This window comes from Pinus tabuliformis, chromosome J, assembly GCF_031772625.1.
Source record: "Pinus tabuliformis cultivar Carrire ecotype Pingquan chromosome J, CPIR1, whole genome shotgun sequence".
NCBI lineage: Eukaryota > Viridiplantae > Streptophyta > Pinopsida > Pinales > Pinaceae > Pinus > Pinus tabuliformis.
The window spans coordinates 1330753804-1330771394 of NC_142295.1; the positions used below are offsets into that span (position 1 = coordinate 1330753804).

General features: G+C 40.0%; 1 protein-coding gene across 1 annotated transcript in view; it reads right to left on the bottom strand.

The window, feature by feature from the left end:
• LOC149232249 (CCR4-NOT transcription complex subunit) overlaps positions 1 to 16460 on the bottom strand; it is a 99306-nt gene extending 82846 nt beyond the window's left edge. The window contains exon 1 of the mRNA XM_089379380.1: positions 16150 to 16460. Coding sequence (XP_089235506.1) covers positions 16150 to 16293 — 144 coding nt within the window. The 5' untranslated portion in view covers positions 16294 to 16460. The remainder of the gene's footprint in view (positions 1 to 16149) is intronic.
• Between the last annotated feature and the right edge of the window lie 1131 nt (positions 16461 to 17591).

Consider the following 17591-nt stretch of genomic DNA (forward strand, 5'->3'; position numbering starts at 1 on the left):
GCAGTGACATAAGCACATGCTCAAAAGTCCCTAGTGTCAAATATAATGAAACTGCTATCAAATACATTAACCGCAATAAATATGATTTTTAAATAGTAATTACTACTGAGATCTATGTATCGGTGAACGCATGTACCTAAATGTTTAGTTATGGAAATACAAAAATAACTAGGAAGCCGCTTGCAACAAAAATATAAACATATTTTCCATATATTAGTCTGGAAACGGATCTGTTTCCAGGTGAGGAATCAGCAGGATGCCACATCACTTCTCAAGAGAAAATGAATGTGGGGGCCCTTTGGGCTGTGCCTAAAAATTTGGAAACCAGACTTTCACCAAGAAGAGAACCTACCTTTTTGCAACAGATATGGATTCTCCTTCCAGGGCTCCCTTAAAAGCTGGGGAATCAAAAAACATAGGAAGGGACTGGAAAGGCCCTAGGTCGTTTCATCACTCTGGAAGAAAATTTCAGTTGAAAAGAGTATATAAGGGCCATTATATTGTTGGTGGATATTGATTTCCATGCAGAGCTGCCAGCAAATATCGAGATCGTTTGAGGCAATTGGGTTTTCAATCAAAAGTTTGATTTCTGGAAAGTTCTGTTTTGATGCAATGGCTGTCATTCCATAGGTCATTTATGGGCTGCCTGTACAAACCCTAATTCTGTAGTAAAGTGGAAGCAGAAATTTTGGGTGAAGAAGGTACCCTCAGAAGTGGTGTGGGGGACAGAATGGACATTCCAGAGGAGAAAGGGCAGGCAAATCTCAATTCAGGCGCTCTTGAAGCTCATCCAATTTTGGAAGACGGTGAGAGTCAGGCAGAGGGTCATGGTCCCAAAGCTGTTATGGTATTCATGATTGCTCAGTGTTATCTAAAGGTAAGGTACCTCATCAATTCCTCATGTTCTCAGGTAGGTCATAGAACAGAGAATTCCCTTCAAATGTGAGCTGAGTTCCAGGAATGTTCGTAATCTTGAGGAGGGTTTAGGGCCACTTTAGGGCCCCCACCCCTGCATTATGGGTACTGCTCCTCGAACAGGCCATGGTGAAACTCCCTTCAATTCAGTTATCCAACCCTTTGGTCACTCTTTTCAGCTATGTGAAGCTTCGTCAGATAATGTAGAGTTTCATTATTTGTCTCACAAGGCCAGCCTCCAGATGAAGAGGATTTTCAAAATAAAGGTGAGGAGGTGGCTGTAGATAATAAATCCCGTCTGTTATTAAATCATCTTATCACCTGAGATCAAAGAAATTAAATGTAGGTGATTTAAGGGTTTTGGAAGGAAGTTTATCTCTTTTACCAGAATCATCCAGCCTCCATTGGAAGGAAATCCAATATCTCCAAAGACAAGTCCCAGGCTAAAAAGGAGGTTAGGGATGGGAAGCAACTAACAATTGGAGCAGCCCTTAGAGCAGGAAAAACCTTAAAGATTGTTTTTCAATGATAATCCTATCACCTAATTCCAGAGGGGTCGGGGGTGCCCCAAAACAAGCAAACCCCAAAGGATTATGTTATGGGTGCAATCCTGATGTTCTACTTTTTCAAGAGACAATGTGTGCTGCGTCAAAGTCTGTTGAGTTCTTATATTCTTTTTCAAAAGACTGGAAATATTTTTCTTTGGATGCTGATGGCCTCTCAGGAAGGATGTTAACAGTTTGAAATATGAAATTTGTTGCATCCTCTTCAAATGTGTTTCCTGCAGTTATTGTGATTGAAGGTAGGCCGAAAGAACTGGGGAGGATCAAGAAACAAAATGATTTTAATGTTTAGAACTAAATCCAGCTCATGTGGATCCTAAAATTAGTAACATTGGCAATCGAAATTGGTTTTCTCTAAAAAGAGGATCCAGTCAGAATACTAAAAGAACCAGAAAATTACTATAAACAGGCTTGGGGTTTCTTTGATGGGAATTGTCAGGGTGACCCAGGTTTCCGTGGGGCTGGTGTTATTTTATTTCTGGACCAACCACACCTTTTCAAGCTAACAATAGTGTTGATTTTTGTGTAGCATCAGGAGGTATTCCTACATGGCAAGAGGCCTCCTAAGTCGGCCTAGAAGAATTATGTAAATTAAAATAAAATAAAAATATTTTTGGGCTTCATGTAGGCTCCAAATTGTCAAATCGGCCCCACCATGAAAGGGTGCGACTCTTGGTCAAAATTCACCCATTTGACAAATATAAATACACAATGTGACATCTTCATTTGACCAATTCGGATTCATCACATATTCTCTCTTCTATTCCAGCCACATGTGTGAAGTCAAAGAAGAAGATTTGGAAGTCTGACCGAGCTAGTCTCTTGACTATTTCACTTAACTTTGACCAAGTTTACAGAGCTGTCATTTGACCAAATTTGACTTTGACCACAGATTTCTGACCAAAATTGACCACTGTACAGATTTGACCACAGGCAGAGTTGAGCACATGTTTGACCGCAGGAGTCAACCACAGATCCAAGTTGACCGCAGGAGTCAACCACAGATCCAAGTTGACTGCAGAAGCTAAGCTGACCAGACCAAAAATTTGACTTGGAGGTTATAACTAAGGTCCTGAGTTTGTCGGATAAAACCCTAGAGCAAGACTTGGAGTGTTGCATGCAAGTGGAGTTTGTGTGATGCATACTTGGTTTATCTACTTCATAGCATATGGAATGACTTGGTGTGGCTCGATTGCTCAATCAATATGCAAAATGAAGAAACCCTAGCTCTTACAATTCATGCAAGAAATGGGAAAGGAAATAAAAATGCATCAGCAGCTGATGTTGAGCACGAGGACGAGCATCCACTTCAAAAGAAGACAAAGGAATCTAAGCTTGATAAGATTGAAGATGAACTTCATTGATTTCTGCAACGAGGCAAGGAACAAGAGGGTGTTGACAATTCCCTACGACCCTCAACAATTTCTTTCTAAATCAAAAGATAAGTAATTCATATCTTTCTCCCTTGATTACTATTATTATTCCTTGGTCAGCCTCTTGTCTCTGTATGTTTTGCTTGGTTATAACTGCTTCTTCCATGGCCTCTTAAATGAGGTGTACAGATACATCTTAAAGGTTGTCTAGGCAATGATTCTAACAGCAGATGGCAGCATCAAGAAGAACAAAGCAAAGTTTGTGGCAAGAGGTTCTCCCAGTGAGAGGGAGTACAAGGATATTTTTTGCTCTAGTCTCTGATGGATAGGTTCTTGTATGACCTAAGGGCTCGAGCATAAACTCAACAAAAGTGATTGGTGTTCGAGAGGGAGAAATTGTACAAACAAGTGTTGCAGGAACCGTTCCCCCCCCTCCCCCAAGGATCCAAAGGCAGATCTGCGTCCCGTATGGATCCGCCACCGATCCTTCGCCAGAACTGCGGAACGGAAAATCGGATCCGCAGTTCCTCTTTTTTTGGCGATTCCTGCATATTTGGATTCGTGGGGGCCTGATCCGCAGCTCCTACTGCCCGATCTACAGTTCCTATTTCCCTATCCACGAATCCAAAAAGTATCGGGTGCGGATCTGTGGAGGTTTCGTCATGTATCCATCGTGGATCTAAGATTAGGTGGACGGTTCCGCAGGGCTTTCTTTGTTTTGGAGATTTCAAACTGTTCTATGAGGAACTACACTTTCTGAATACTCCCAAGGTGCCCCTTAATGCTCCCTAGACGCTTCCTAGATGCTCCCTAATGGTAATGTTAAATTCTTAAAGTAAAAGGATGGAAATGAAAGATAAATGAAATGATTGAGGCCATTTGAGAGTGGTTCCAACTGATTCAGCTAGAGTGATAGGTGTAAGCCATGCAAAGGTGTACAAGTTTGCATTCCAACCCCTTTTGGCATTGAGCAGTAGTACCGACAGCAGAGCTAGCAGTTCTGAGCTGTGTGAGATTTGGCACCGCAGGATGGGACATATGTATCATGGAGCCTTGAGGACATTGCGGGAGATCACTACAAGTGTGCCAGATTTCAGTACTGATCACTTTGATACTTGCAGAGGTTCTGCAATGGGCAAGTTTGCCAAATCCCCTTTTCTCAGTACTAAGTAGTGACAGCAGAGCGACTGGGATACTTGATTTGATTCATTCTGATGTGAGCAGTCGGATGTCTCATGTTTCCTTGAGTGGATATGAGTACTATGTTTTAGTCATTGATGATCACTCCAAGAGGACCTAGATTTATTTTTTGAAGACCAAGAGTGAGGTCTTCAAGCAATTTCAGGAGTTCAGAGCTCTTGTGGAGACACAGACAGGTCGAAAGATCAAGTCCCTGAGGTCGGACAATGGAGGAGAGTACACCCTTGGAAAGTTTGTTGACTATTGTGCGGAGGCAGGCATTAGGAGAGAGTTCACTGTTCCTTACAACCCCCAGCAGAACAAGGTTGCAGAGAGGAAGAACAGATCCATCATAGGGGCTGCCAAAACCATGTTACATGATCAGGGGTTGCCATTGTTCTTGTGGGCAAAGACCTGCAACACAGTTGTTTAATTGCAGAACAGAAGTCCGCATCGTGCCTTGGGGCACATGACTCCGGAGGAGGCTTTCTCTGGGAAGAAGCCTGATATTGGTCATCTTCATATCTTTGGATGCATTACATACTCCTATATACCCAAGGAGAAGAAGACCAAACTAGAGCCCACCGCAGAGAAGGGTATCTTTGTGGGCTACAGTGAGACCTCAAAGGCCTTTCGGATTTACATTCCTGCACAGAGGACTGTTGTTGTCAGACGGGATGTGAAGTTCGAGGAGGACAGGACCTTTAGGAGGTCACGGGAGTTAGAGTATCTGGATCAGCCAGACCCTCAGCAGCAGTTGAGTCAGTCACAGGGATCCAGTGGGCAGGGATCAGGAGGATCAGGAGGTACATCTATGAGGATGTCAGGTCCATCAGTGAGCAGTGGCTCGCCGAGCCAGAGGGGTGGTGCTCCGGGCAGCATGCAGAGCAGTTCAATGCTCATTTAAATCTCACTTTCTATTTTTTAATTCACCCCACTTTAATAAAGACCTACTTAGCCATTTATTTCCAAAGTCACTTTTCCTTTCTAATTTTTCATTGACTTTATAAAAGTCACTTTAAAATTAGACTTAGTAACTTTATCACTTAAAGTCACTTTTAAATTAGATTTAACTTTATAAAAATTATAAAGTTACTTTAGGAGAAAAATTAAATTCTTTTGGACACTTTTCCCTAGGCCAAAGATCAAAGCCTAAGGGAACCACCTGTCCTCCGGTACCAAATTTCAACACTCCCTCTTACCGAGGAAGGTGTTCCTCACCACACCCATCTTGTCTCTGAAGTAGACATGCTTGCCCCGTGGTAAGGTTTTGGTAAGAATATCTGCAACCTGCTCATCAGTGGAAATATACTCAAGCTTCACAGCTCCCTTCTGAACATAGTCTCTGATGAAATGATATATGATCCCGATATGCTTTGACCTGTCATGAAATACTGGATTTTTCGTGAGTTTAATGCAACTCTGATTATCACAGTAAAACACTGGGGACATAGGAATATGTAAGGCACCCAAAAATACGAAAGTGCCCAACATCAAGCTTCTTCCCAAAAAAAGCCTCCACCGGATTAACATTCCCCAAGGCACGATGTGGACTCCTGTTCTGCAAGTACAAAGCAACGTTGCAGGCCTCTGCCCATAAAAATAAAGGTAACCCCTGATCATGAAGCATGGCTTTGGCAGCCCCTACAATGGATTTGTTCTTCCTCTCTGCAACCCCATTCTGCTAGGGGTAGTAAGGAACTGTGAACTCCCTCCTAATGCCTGCCTCAGCACAAAAATTAACAAACTCACCAAGGGTATACTCCCCTCCATTGTCCGGCCTGAGGATCTTGATCTTCCTACCTGTCTAGGTCTCCACAAGAGCTTTGGGCTCTTGAAACCGCTTGAAGACCTCACTCTTGGTCTTCAAGAAATAAATCCAAGTCTTCCTGGAGTGGTCATCAATGAATAAAACATAGTACTCATAGCCATTCAAGGATACATGAGCCATCCGACCACTCACATCAGTATGAATCAAGTCAAGGATCCCGGTCGCTCTGCTGTCACTGCTGGTAAAAGGGGATCTAGCAAACTTCCCCATAGCACATCCTCTACAAACATCAAGGTGATAAGAACTGAAATCCAGCACACCAATGGTGATCTCCTGCAATGTACTCAAGGCCCCATGATACATGTGCCCCATCCTGTGGTGCCAAATCTCACACAACTCTGAACTACTAGATCTGTTGTCGGTCCTGTCCCAGGTGTTGCTACTCAATGCCATCAGGGGCTGGAATGAGAACTTGTACACCTTGGCATGGCACACACCAATCTCTCTAGCTGAAGAAGCTAGAGTTCCCCTAGGATATATAAGCACCTGCCCTCTCCTGAACAACACATCATACCCTCTATCCTCAAGTGCTAAGACAGATATCAGGTTCTTCTTCATTCCAGGCACATATAGAACATCTGACACTTTCAAGGGAGGTTTGGGTCCCCTATCAAATGTCAATGTCCCCACACCGACTGCTCTAACAATGCTGTCATCACCAAGTACTACCTCCATATCAGTATCACCCTCTGAAAGCTCTGAGAAGTACTCTCTGACTCCTGTCATGTGGCGGGAAGCACCACTATCAACATACCAAATGCTAGAAGATGCTCTGCTAGTAGCGGGGAAGGCACACTCCCTCTGAACTTGTATGGTAGGTGATCCTGCACTAGTGGCCTCACAAGCTATGAACCCAAACTCCCAATCAAATCTCTCTGAGAAGCTCTCTATCTCTGCAAAAGCTGCCATGGGTTTGTCTTTCCCTTTCTTGTTCTTCTTCTCCGGACACACAACAACATAGTGTCCTAACTTTTGACAATTCCAACATTTGACTTTGGAAAAGTCCTTCTCCTCGTTCAACTACTTGCCTTTACCTTTGCTTTTGCCTCCACTGTTAGAAGCTTGCTTCTTTGCTCTACCCTTCTTACCTCTTACTAACAATGCCACATTGTCATCTTCCTCCATTTGTTTGGCTGCCCCAAGATGGTTCTTTCTTATCTCATTTTGAATGCAATCATCGCACAACCTCTCCCAATCGAGAAGGTTTTCCCATGCAACAATGCCATCCACAAAATTCTCCCAAGTCTTGGGAAGACCATTCAAAGCAATTCTCACCAACTCAGTGAGTGCAATGATCTCACCTACAGCTGTCAACTCATCTCTCACTAAAGTGATCTTTGTGAGGTATGTTGTAGCACTGTCAGTCTTAGCCATTTTAATGGCCTTCAGTTTCTCCTTTAGGACCATTTTTCTGTTTTCATTTGAGCTCTGGTAAAGATTGATCAAGGATGTCCACATCTCATGTGCATAAGTCTTTCCTCTCACATGAGGAATGACATGGTCTTTGATTCCTTCCATAATCAATCTTTTTGCCTTATCATTCTTTTTGTTAAACTCTGCCAACTGTACAAGGTCAACAAAAACTGCTACTGGGTTCTGTGTGGTATTTACCATAATGCCCCAGACTGTTGCTTCTTCAAAGATGCTCTGGATTCTCTCTTTCCATGCACTGTAGTTGTTCTGCCCATCCAACCTATCTTCAACTCTCAAACCCAAAGACATGTTTCACTGTCCTATCAAATTGAAATTTTCAAATCTATGGTAAAAGTTTATGTTTTCTATGTAAAAATCAGCTTGCTATAATTTTCACTTTGTTGTCCCAAACTGCACTTTTCAGCCAACCAACCTTTGATACCATGAAGAAATTTCAACTCCCACTCCGGTTATCAGTTTTCCTTATCATTCCATGTATTTAGTTTTAAATCCAAGCATGATAAAAATTCTAAAATTTGGAAATGATAATATTTTTCTGAAAACACAAATTTAGAGATTTTACAACTGATAAAATTGCAAAAATAAAACACAACAAAATTATGGTAGCCACACGGAAAATAAGACAATGATTTTTGGTCAATGTGACCGTGGAAAAACCCCCTACAACTCTTGGGGAAAACCAGTTTGAGAGCTCTTCTTTATTTCTGAAAATACTTTTATAGAGAAACTAAAATACACAGTAAAAATTCCAGCAACCACAAATTACAACTTATCTCAATTTTCGTGCTTGAACTCCACCTCGAAAATCATGTCGATCAACAAACAAGCAAAACAAAAAAATTTACAGCATTAAATGTTGTACAGCCAGCCTCGAAAAATGTGCCCAAAACTTGTTGTCCATCTTCCTCGATTTCTATGCCTTTCTCCTGCTGTATAGTTTTTCCTTGGGATGCGTGCCAATAAATGTCGCTGCCCAAATTCGCTGAAATGTCTTCTTGCTGCTCTCCTTCACTTCCTCACTATTCAGAAATTTTCTCCTTGCTCTCTCTTCTCTTTCTCTCAAATGCTCATGAAAGAATGAATGATCTTTTCCTCTTCTCTTCTCCTTTCATTCTCTAAATGACCTTTTGGGTTACCCTAAGATCGAATGGCCAAGATTTATTTAGATCTAGGGATGAGAATAAATGTGCATTTAATTCTCACTTTCTATTTTTTAACTCACCCACTTAAATAAAGACCCACTTAGCCTTTTATTTCCATAATCACTTTTTCACTTTCTAATTCTTCATTCACTTTAATAAAGTCACTTTTAAATTAGAATGTAACTTTACCACTTATAAAGTCACTTTTAAATTAAATTGACTTTACCACTTATAAAGTCACTTTAGGAGAAAAGTAAAAAAAAATGACACTTTTCCCTAGGCCAAAGATCAAAGCCTTAGGGAACCACTTGTCCTCTGGTACCCAAATTTTAACACTGGCTTTATACAAACAGACTCCAGCCTTGTATGTCGGCTTAAGAAATCCCTTTATGGTCTCAAGCAAGCCCCTCGAGCTTGGTATGCCAAAATGGATAGCTTTCTTTTAGAAACTGGCTTTTCTAGGTGTCATTCTGACAATACGGTTTACACCAAGAAAATGGGTCAGTCCCTTATCATTCTTGTTCTTTATGTTGATGATCTTATCCTTACTAGTAGTGATCCCAACCTTATAAACCATGTGAAGTCCAGCCTTAAAAAGAAGTTTGAAATGACAGACTTAGGACACTTGCATTATTTTCTTGGTCTTCAAGTCTTGCAATCCAAGGAAGGTATTTCCCTTTCCCAGTCCAAGTATGTCTGTGATCTTCTACGCCATTTTCACATGGAAGGTTGTAAGCCAGCCGCTTCTCCCTTTCAGTCTGGAGCCAAACTTTCAGTCACTTGTACTTCACCTAAAGTTGATGCTACCTTATACCGTCAACTTGTAGGAAAACTTTTGTATCTGACCCATACTCGTCCTGACCTTTCCTTTGTTGTTGGCCTTATTGCTCGGTTTATGCAAAACCCACATGAAAGTCATTGGAAAGCAGCTAAAAGAATACTTCGTTATGTTCGAGGTACAGTTCAGTTTGGGATTCATTACAGTGCCGAAGCATCTCCTCTATAGGTTGGTTTCACTGATTTCGATTGGGCTGGTGACCCTGATGATCGGAAGTCTACTGCAGGTTATGTGTTCACTCTTGGTTCAGGACCTATTACATGGGCTTGCAAGAAACAATGTGCCATTTCTCTTTCTTCAACAGAAGCAAAGTATCGTGGTGTAGTAGAAGTTGTCAGAGTTTGGCTTTCAACAGCAACATCCGATCACACTTTGGTGTGATAATCAACGTGCCATTCAACTATGCAAAGATCCAGTCCAACATCAGCGCAACAAACACATTGAACTGCACGTGCACTTCATCAGAAAGCTCATTCATGACCATGTTCTTGAAGTGCAACATTGTTCAACAGATGATCAAGTTGCAGACATCTTTACAAAGGCTCTCACAGAGTTGAAGTTTACTAAACTTCGATTTATGGTTGGAGTTCAGGAAGTTGTCACTAAGGGGGGATAGGCTCTAATGCCTCCTTCCTTCTCCTACTGTGTCATATTTGCACATCCTTCAATCCTATCCCAAGTTGTTCTTAAGGGGGGATGTTAGGTTATTCCGATGCATAGGAAATAGTTAAGTATAACTTGGTCTAGTGTAGTGTTAGGTAAAGTGTGTTTCTTTACTATGTACTTTTGTAACTTACAATCCAACGGTCACGATATGTAGTGATCTGACGGTTCATTCTCTCCTCAGTATAACTGACACTTGATCCATGGCTTAACACCCGATTGGTCCATGATTTCTATTTAAAAAGCATGAAGGGTCATTTGTAGGGTAACCATTCACGAGAGAAGCTTATGTAAATTTTCATTCTTTTATTAATAAATTGCCTAAAGTGGCCGCATTGGCTCAGGCCGTAGATTGTCTCCCTCTTTGAGGGTTTTAACCACGTCAAGAATACTGGTGTATTGATCTGTGATCTGTTTATGAGCGGTGTCCTTTGGTGTTCTCTCTAAGGAACTTACCCTGTAAATTCCTATATTATATTTTTTATCAGGGAAAGGCAAATACCATCTCCTTCGAATGGGGATTGGGAATAGAATCAAATAACAAGGCAGAAGCTTATGGGTTCCTCCTGGGGTCTGAAATTCTAAACAAAAGAAACTATAAGAATCCAGTCATCATAGGGGATTCCTCAATTTTAATTCAACAAATGGTTTATAAAACAAATCCAAAAAGCGTTGATCTCAATCAGATAGTTTCCAAAATTCGACTGTCTCCTTTTTTCATATATTAAGAGAGAATAATAAGGTTGCAAACAAACACGCAAACAATGTGTGTGCCCGACCTCAGGGAGAAGTTAAAGTCAATGACGACATCTACTTCAAAGATATTCCATAATTTTGGTATTTTTCTTCATCGCAGGCACCTTTTTCTTGAGATCAAAATCGTGGAACTCGTCCTCCCAAAGAAGCCTTTGAAGAGAATGTATGTCTTTTTTAATCATTCAAGGATCTTCATCCCCTCCTCGAAGTCGAAGCCCATAATCCAGTTGTCATATCATGGTCAAAGAATGATCTTCTTCAAGTCACAGCTCCTTATCCTCTCCGTCAGAAATGAAATCCCAATAAAATTTGCATCATCCTCTCTCTTATGCTCCAAGCCGAAATTTTGGTTTTTTTTGTCTCCCTCTCTCCTCGTAATACTTCCCTCCCTGCTCCTCGATCTCCCAATGTCTTCATCCCTCCTCCCTTTATATTTCCTCTCTTCTCTCTGTGCCTTTCATCAATTTTGTGATCTCCTCTTTGTGATTTACAGAATGCTTACCTGCTTACTCTATCTGCCTTTTCTTCTGTTAGTGTTTGGGCTGCGTCCCTCGAGCTGGGTTGTCTTGTGCCTCGTTTATTCAGTGATTTCCAGAGTGTGTCATGTCTACCTCTGTCGTGCCAAAGTCTTCCTCTGTCGTGCCTACCTCTGTTGTGCCTAACTCGGTCGTGCCTTTCTCTGTGCGTTCCTGAGTGTGTCAAGCCAAAGCCTTCCTCCTCTTCTCTTAGTTGGCCATTTGAAAAGGCTTCTTGTTGTCTCACAGGGCAAATGGACCCCCTTGAGCGTGCCTCCAAGAATGAATCTTGCGTCCACTACCGAGCAAATAAATTTGTCATTGAACAGTTGAGGGAGACCATTAGGCAAATCCGATTTCAGTCAAAGTCGGAGAATGCATTCCTAATGACGTGGCTTGCCAATCAAAATGTTGATATAGGCTCTGAATAATAGGTGTGCTCACCTAGAAAATTCTATAACATATCTGAAAGAAATCCTCACCAACAAGACTGGGGAAAACTCAGTCACGGTGGATAGAAGCAGCAGGAACAAAGAAAGAGAAGAGACTTCCATGAACCAGCCGTAGGAAGACCCAGTTCTCTGTTTTCCATGGATCTCTCTCCTATTTTTCAGTTTGCCTCAGCATTAGCATTTCCAGCCCTGTAACTAAGTAATATTTTGGATTATGAAATGTAAATGTAAGTTTTTACTACAGCAGTATGTTAGATTCTACAAGCAATTAGTAGTAGGGAAGCTCGGCATATATGAAAATAGGATAACAGTTGAATTGGGAGGTGCATTCTTCTCGCCCTCTCTCTCTTTCTGGCTGGTTCCAGAAATTTTGTAATGGGAACTTACTACCACATCTTTTTCTGAAAGTACCAATATCCGATTTTGTAAAAAAAAAAAATGTTGCTCTAAAACCCTGGTTTATAGCAGCCCTGAGTTTGTCTTTGTTTGGTGTGTTCGGGTAACCTATTTGAGACTCCTTAGGCTAAAGCCTTTAGATTGACACATAGGCCTTTTGAACCCAACTCTTGAATTTACTCTATCACCCACTATAAACCCTAGCTTGTCATAGTATCATCTAGTGGATTCGTGTTGTAGGATCCTTAAGGGACATTTAGAAGTTCCAAGCCCTACCATGGAATCCCCCAGTGTGTTGGATTGTGTCCTTCACTAAAGAGAGGGGAGTAGTTGCTATGTTGACAGTAGTAACACTCCTGTGTGTGGCACAATGTCTAGGTCACCTAGTGAGGCTTTGCAATAGGTGTTAGATTTTGCTATAACAAGCTATACTAACCATTAAAAGGATCTAAAGGGCTATTTGGACATGTAGTGTGACTTATAAAAACAAAAATAAGTGTAAGACTTCATATCAACACAAGATTCACATCAACAGAACCTATATTTGACATACATTAATATATATAGTGATATTGATAGACATAAATACAAAACATACAAATCTCTGTTTTCTTGCATGCAGTCAACCTGCTAAAAAATTCTCCAAATAGCCTCCAATCAGAAAAGACAGCACAAGAAACACTAATTAAACTTATAAAAAAGATGAAGCAACATTAAACTTCCAAATATTACCCATGGCCATTACCACGTACTTGTCCCCTTTTCCTAGTGGAACTAACAGGAATGAATTTTCCATACATGACTTAAGAGATTCTGGCTTCCGGCACCAACCACAAATGAGGCCTTTCTCTTCCAGTAACAGGAAACAATTACTTTTTATATTCTCCCATATGTATTGAATCTCTGATCTAGCTCTCTAAATTGTTCTCTCGTATGACTTAAAGAAGTTTTAAGAATTCATGAGTATCCTGTTTATTAATGTAAATTGTTTGACAAGTCTTTCTTCCCTGTAGAAATAACCACAGCTTTTACTGCAAAATATCAAAATGTTTCATGGCTTCTGTTATGGGAAAAAATCAATGAATATTAAAAAATTATTTGCATTGCACCACAAATACAAAGGCAACCCACCACCCCATACGAGGATGATTCCAATTTCCTGCTGCTGCATAATGTTTATGACACTATGCAGGCCAGTTGGCCCCACACTTGATTACTTTTAGTTTTCATATACTGGTGTGAAGCCTTTAAGGGCCATCTTGTATTTGCTATTAAAGCTTACCAGATGACTAGGTTTCATGGATTATTGGCTAATGATGGCTGCTTTTCACAGCCCATTTTTCTTCTATGAAATGTCTTGTGCATATTGTGCTGATTCGAATTGTGCCCTAACAAAAAGTTAAACAATTTTACACGAGGGGATTAAAAATTTAAAAATCATTTGTAAGAACTAAAAATGCCTTTGTCTGAATTGGTCAAGCAAAATGAACTACTTACAAAAAACTTCCTTCCAGTTTTCTGGCATTTTGTATATTATCACTGCACCAGAACAGACTTTCAGTTTCTGAGACTTATTGTCTCTGATTTTCCTGCCACATCCTTCAGGTAAGTGCCTTCGCAAATAATAAGCCTTCAAAACTACTATGTCCCACCAAGTTTACGGGACGGGGGACCGTGGGAGAGGGAAGATGCACAAGGGAGACATGTGGAAGCATCGCCAAATTTTAGGAAAATTCAGGGGGAGTGGAGAGATGTTGGGGTCCCCTTTTCTAAAATTATAAAATTAAAAATTAAAAGAAAAATCATAAAATTCCAACAATAATAATTCATCCCATGCAAATTCATCATTGTGCAATCCAGTGGAAAAGCTATAATCCTGCCAATCCTGAAAACTGTTAAGTCTGTTGAAATCTGAATGGGATATGAAATTCTACTTTCTCCATATGAAGTCTCATGAAGTTGAAACCATTCTCAAACATCCTGAAAAAATTAATGGTAATGTTAAAAATTTAAGTAAAGTGATAGAAGGTAATATAAAGGAGAATGTCAATAAAGGAGAAGGTGAGATAAAGGAGAATGTCACTTTTACTTTAATATTATCATTAATTACCAAAGTGTTAGATTCCTCAAAGCTCTATCCCTTCTCTTTTCGTCTATCTTCAAAAAAAACTGGGGGGTAACACACAGGCATCCCCTTCTGGGAGAGGGGCCCCTTTTGAGGAAATGCATCCTCCACACTTGGGAAGCATTTCCCCATGCATTTCCCCAAGTTTCCTCCAAAGGGAGATATGGGTAAACATTCCCCTGCATCCCCTTGTCCCCAAAGCATGGGAAACGTGGTTGGGGGCACCCCGACCCCGGGAGATGTGTCCCCATGGAACACTAGAAAGCCATCATTATTTGATATTTTCAATGCGTTTAGCAGCTAACAGGAAGCATTTCCCCATGCATTTCCCCAAGTTTCCTCCAAAGGGAGATATGGGTAAACATTCCACCCGCATCCCCTTATCCCCAGAACATGGGAAACATGGTTGGGCGGCACCCCGACCCCGGGAGATGTGTCCCCATGGAACACTAGAAAGCCATCATTATTTGATATTTTCAATGCTTTTAACAGCAAACTGTTGCCTAGCAATATGTAAAGAACAGGCACTGCCTAATATTATTAATTTGTTGCCATCGAACACATATAGAAAACATGGCACTTCAGCAACATTGTCATCAATATAATTGTATAACAATTTACTTTGGAAGCTGAAATCCTTCATTTTAACAGTTACATTATCACAGAATAAGTTGCTTGTAAGTTCAGTGAATGCCAAAAACCTTGAATAGCATTTACTAGATTCCAGGGTTTCAGAGCAGCGGAACTATGCTAATGCTATCAAAGTAGATTCTTATTTAAGTGCATTCCAAAAGCCATAATGGTGTGGCATTCTGGTCATAGTTACCATGTCCAGCCAGACCTGGTTCACGTTCAACCAGATCCCGAGCTTTTCAGACCAGACAAATTGATCTGGACAGAACCTCCGGAACTGAACTTAATAAAAGGCGAGACAAAAGGGATAGAAAGTTGGGCTTGGGCCCTAAACCATGGAAGAGGTTATTATCTTAATTGAAATTCATGTGTATCTCTTTTCTAAATTGTTATCTTTTCTATATTGGTATACTTGTTATAACTATGTATTTTCATGTGATATATGAGTTTCAGAGTAATATGTATAATTTTACATGTTACATACTTCTGAAATATTTGAATTTTTTTTGTAATTTCCAAATTTTTGGGAACCTCCCCCATCCCGAACCCAGCAAACTTTTCAAACCTGGTAACTATGCTGATAGTGACGGTTAAATGTTCAATGATAATTACAAATTTCGATAGTCAAGAGTATTACTAGCATAAACAGTACCAGGAAGGTACTCTTCTTGTATTCTGTAAAATGCATTTTGTTTCCATGTAATTTACTGGTTCTCCCTTTATTGATGGCTCCCAGCAGGATTCACTGCCTAATGAGGTCATGTAGAGTAAAATTACAAAGAATTGTCTCAGAAACCCTCACACCCACCAAACTTTGCAAACCTGGTAACTATGCTGATATGGCTAAATGGTCAATAATCATCACAAATTTCGATAATCAAGAGTTTTACTAGTATAACCAGTTCCAGCTAGGTTCTCTTCTTATTTTCTGTAAAATACATTTAATTCCCATATAATTTACTGGTTTGTCCCTTTATTGACGGCTCCGAGCAAAATTCACTGCCTAACTAGCTCTTGTGAAGCAAAGTTACAAAGAATTGTCTCATAAACCCTCACCCTTAAAAACCCGCGACTCTAATTTTCTCATAATCTATATCTTAGACGAATCTAAAGTAAATTATTTCGTAAGGCACAAAAGTTGCTCGGCAATTTTTAGAGCCCATGGTTCGGGAGAAATTCTAAAATTGATTTTCTATGAAAACATTCCATTTCAAAGTTTTCGGAATCAAAAAAAAAAAAAAAAAAATAGATCACTAACACGTAGAAAAAGAAAATACATCATTCACATAGCCATAGAGCAAAGAGTATTGAAATGTAAAGGAGGGCTGCCGCACCTCTATGAGGAGGACAAGAGTGCAGCAGATATCGAAATGATCATGGCGTTTGAATTTGGAAAAGAATTCGGGGATGACGCTCTCCAGCGTTCGATCCTCGCTGAGCAATGCCAAGAGAGCCTTGGTATCTGTCACATTAATCATTTTGATATCTGTCAAACTAATCAATTTTTGAGAACTCTGTTGAGGGATCTGCTCGCTCGCTCCCAGCTCTTGGCCACTGTCACCTACGTTAGCAATAAGGAAATGAATATTCAAGAAAATGCAAGAGGGTCAAATGAAAATAAAGGAGCCTAGCTCTCCTAAACGAATTTGCGTACCTCGAGTTAATAAAGGTAAATTTAACCCTTAAAAAAACGTAAATGGTTTGTGGTTTGGAGACACTTGTGTGTTAAGAAATCTATCCAATAGGGTTTGGACAATTTCTTGGGAAATTTTTTTATCAGATTGGTGTGATGGTTAAGCTGGTTAAGCTGGCTAATGAGGTTAAATTTTCATTACGGATGGATGGATAGATTTTATATGTTAAATTTAATTAAAATAATTAGAGTTTTTTTTGGAAAGTAGATCACTTTTCGGGAATCTTTTAAAGTTCGTCTACTAGACGGCTGGAGCTAACTAGCCATATATTGGGTATTTAATGCCCTCAGAACAGCACGCAACTTAGCCCGATAATACGGGAGCGGGCAAATATTATTTAATGTCGAATTTGCCCGCTCAGGTGTTATCCCGTTAAGTCGCGTGCTGCTCTGAGGGCATTAAATACCCAATATATGGCTGGTTAGCTCTTTCCCTGCTAGACTAGTAGGACTTAACCCCAAGGGCGTGGAGAAATAAATATTTTATATGTTCAAATTTTGTTAAGATATCTATCTAGTAGGGTTTGGACAATTTCGTGTGATGGTTAAGTTGGTTGATGACGTTAAATTTCCATTAGGTGTGGATGGATGGATTTTATATAGTAAAATTAATTTAAATAATTGAGTTTTTTTGGAAGGGCACATTACCCTTAGGGAATCTTTTAAAGCGAATCTTTTAAAGCCCGTGGGCCAGACTACTAAGGCCTAACCCCAAGGGCGTCGAAAAACAAATAATCTATATATTGGAAGTTTCCCCATGCCCACTAATTACATAGTGCCATTTCTTTTGTGGGTTAAATCTCATGTTTGTTACCTAAAACATTTTCTAAATTTGAATAATAGTAGATAGATGAAATTTTGTAAATTAATAAATAATTAAATATTATTAAATGTGGTATTTTAATTAAAAAATTACAAGTTTTAATAAAATGTTGTTACAAAATGAGGGTAATTTGTAAAACCATAATAAAAAATTATCAATTATTAATTATGGAGTTTTTGCTTAGTTTTTTATTTATTTATTTTTAAACTTTTGAAGGATCCCCAAGGATGTGATTGGGCACTATAGGTAGAATTATATGT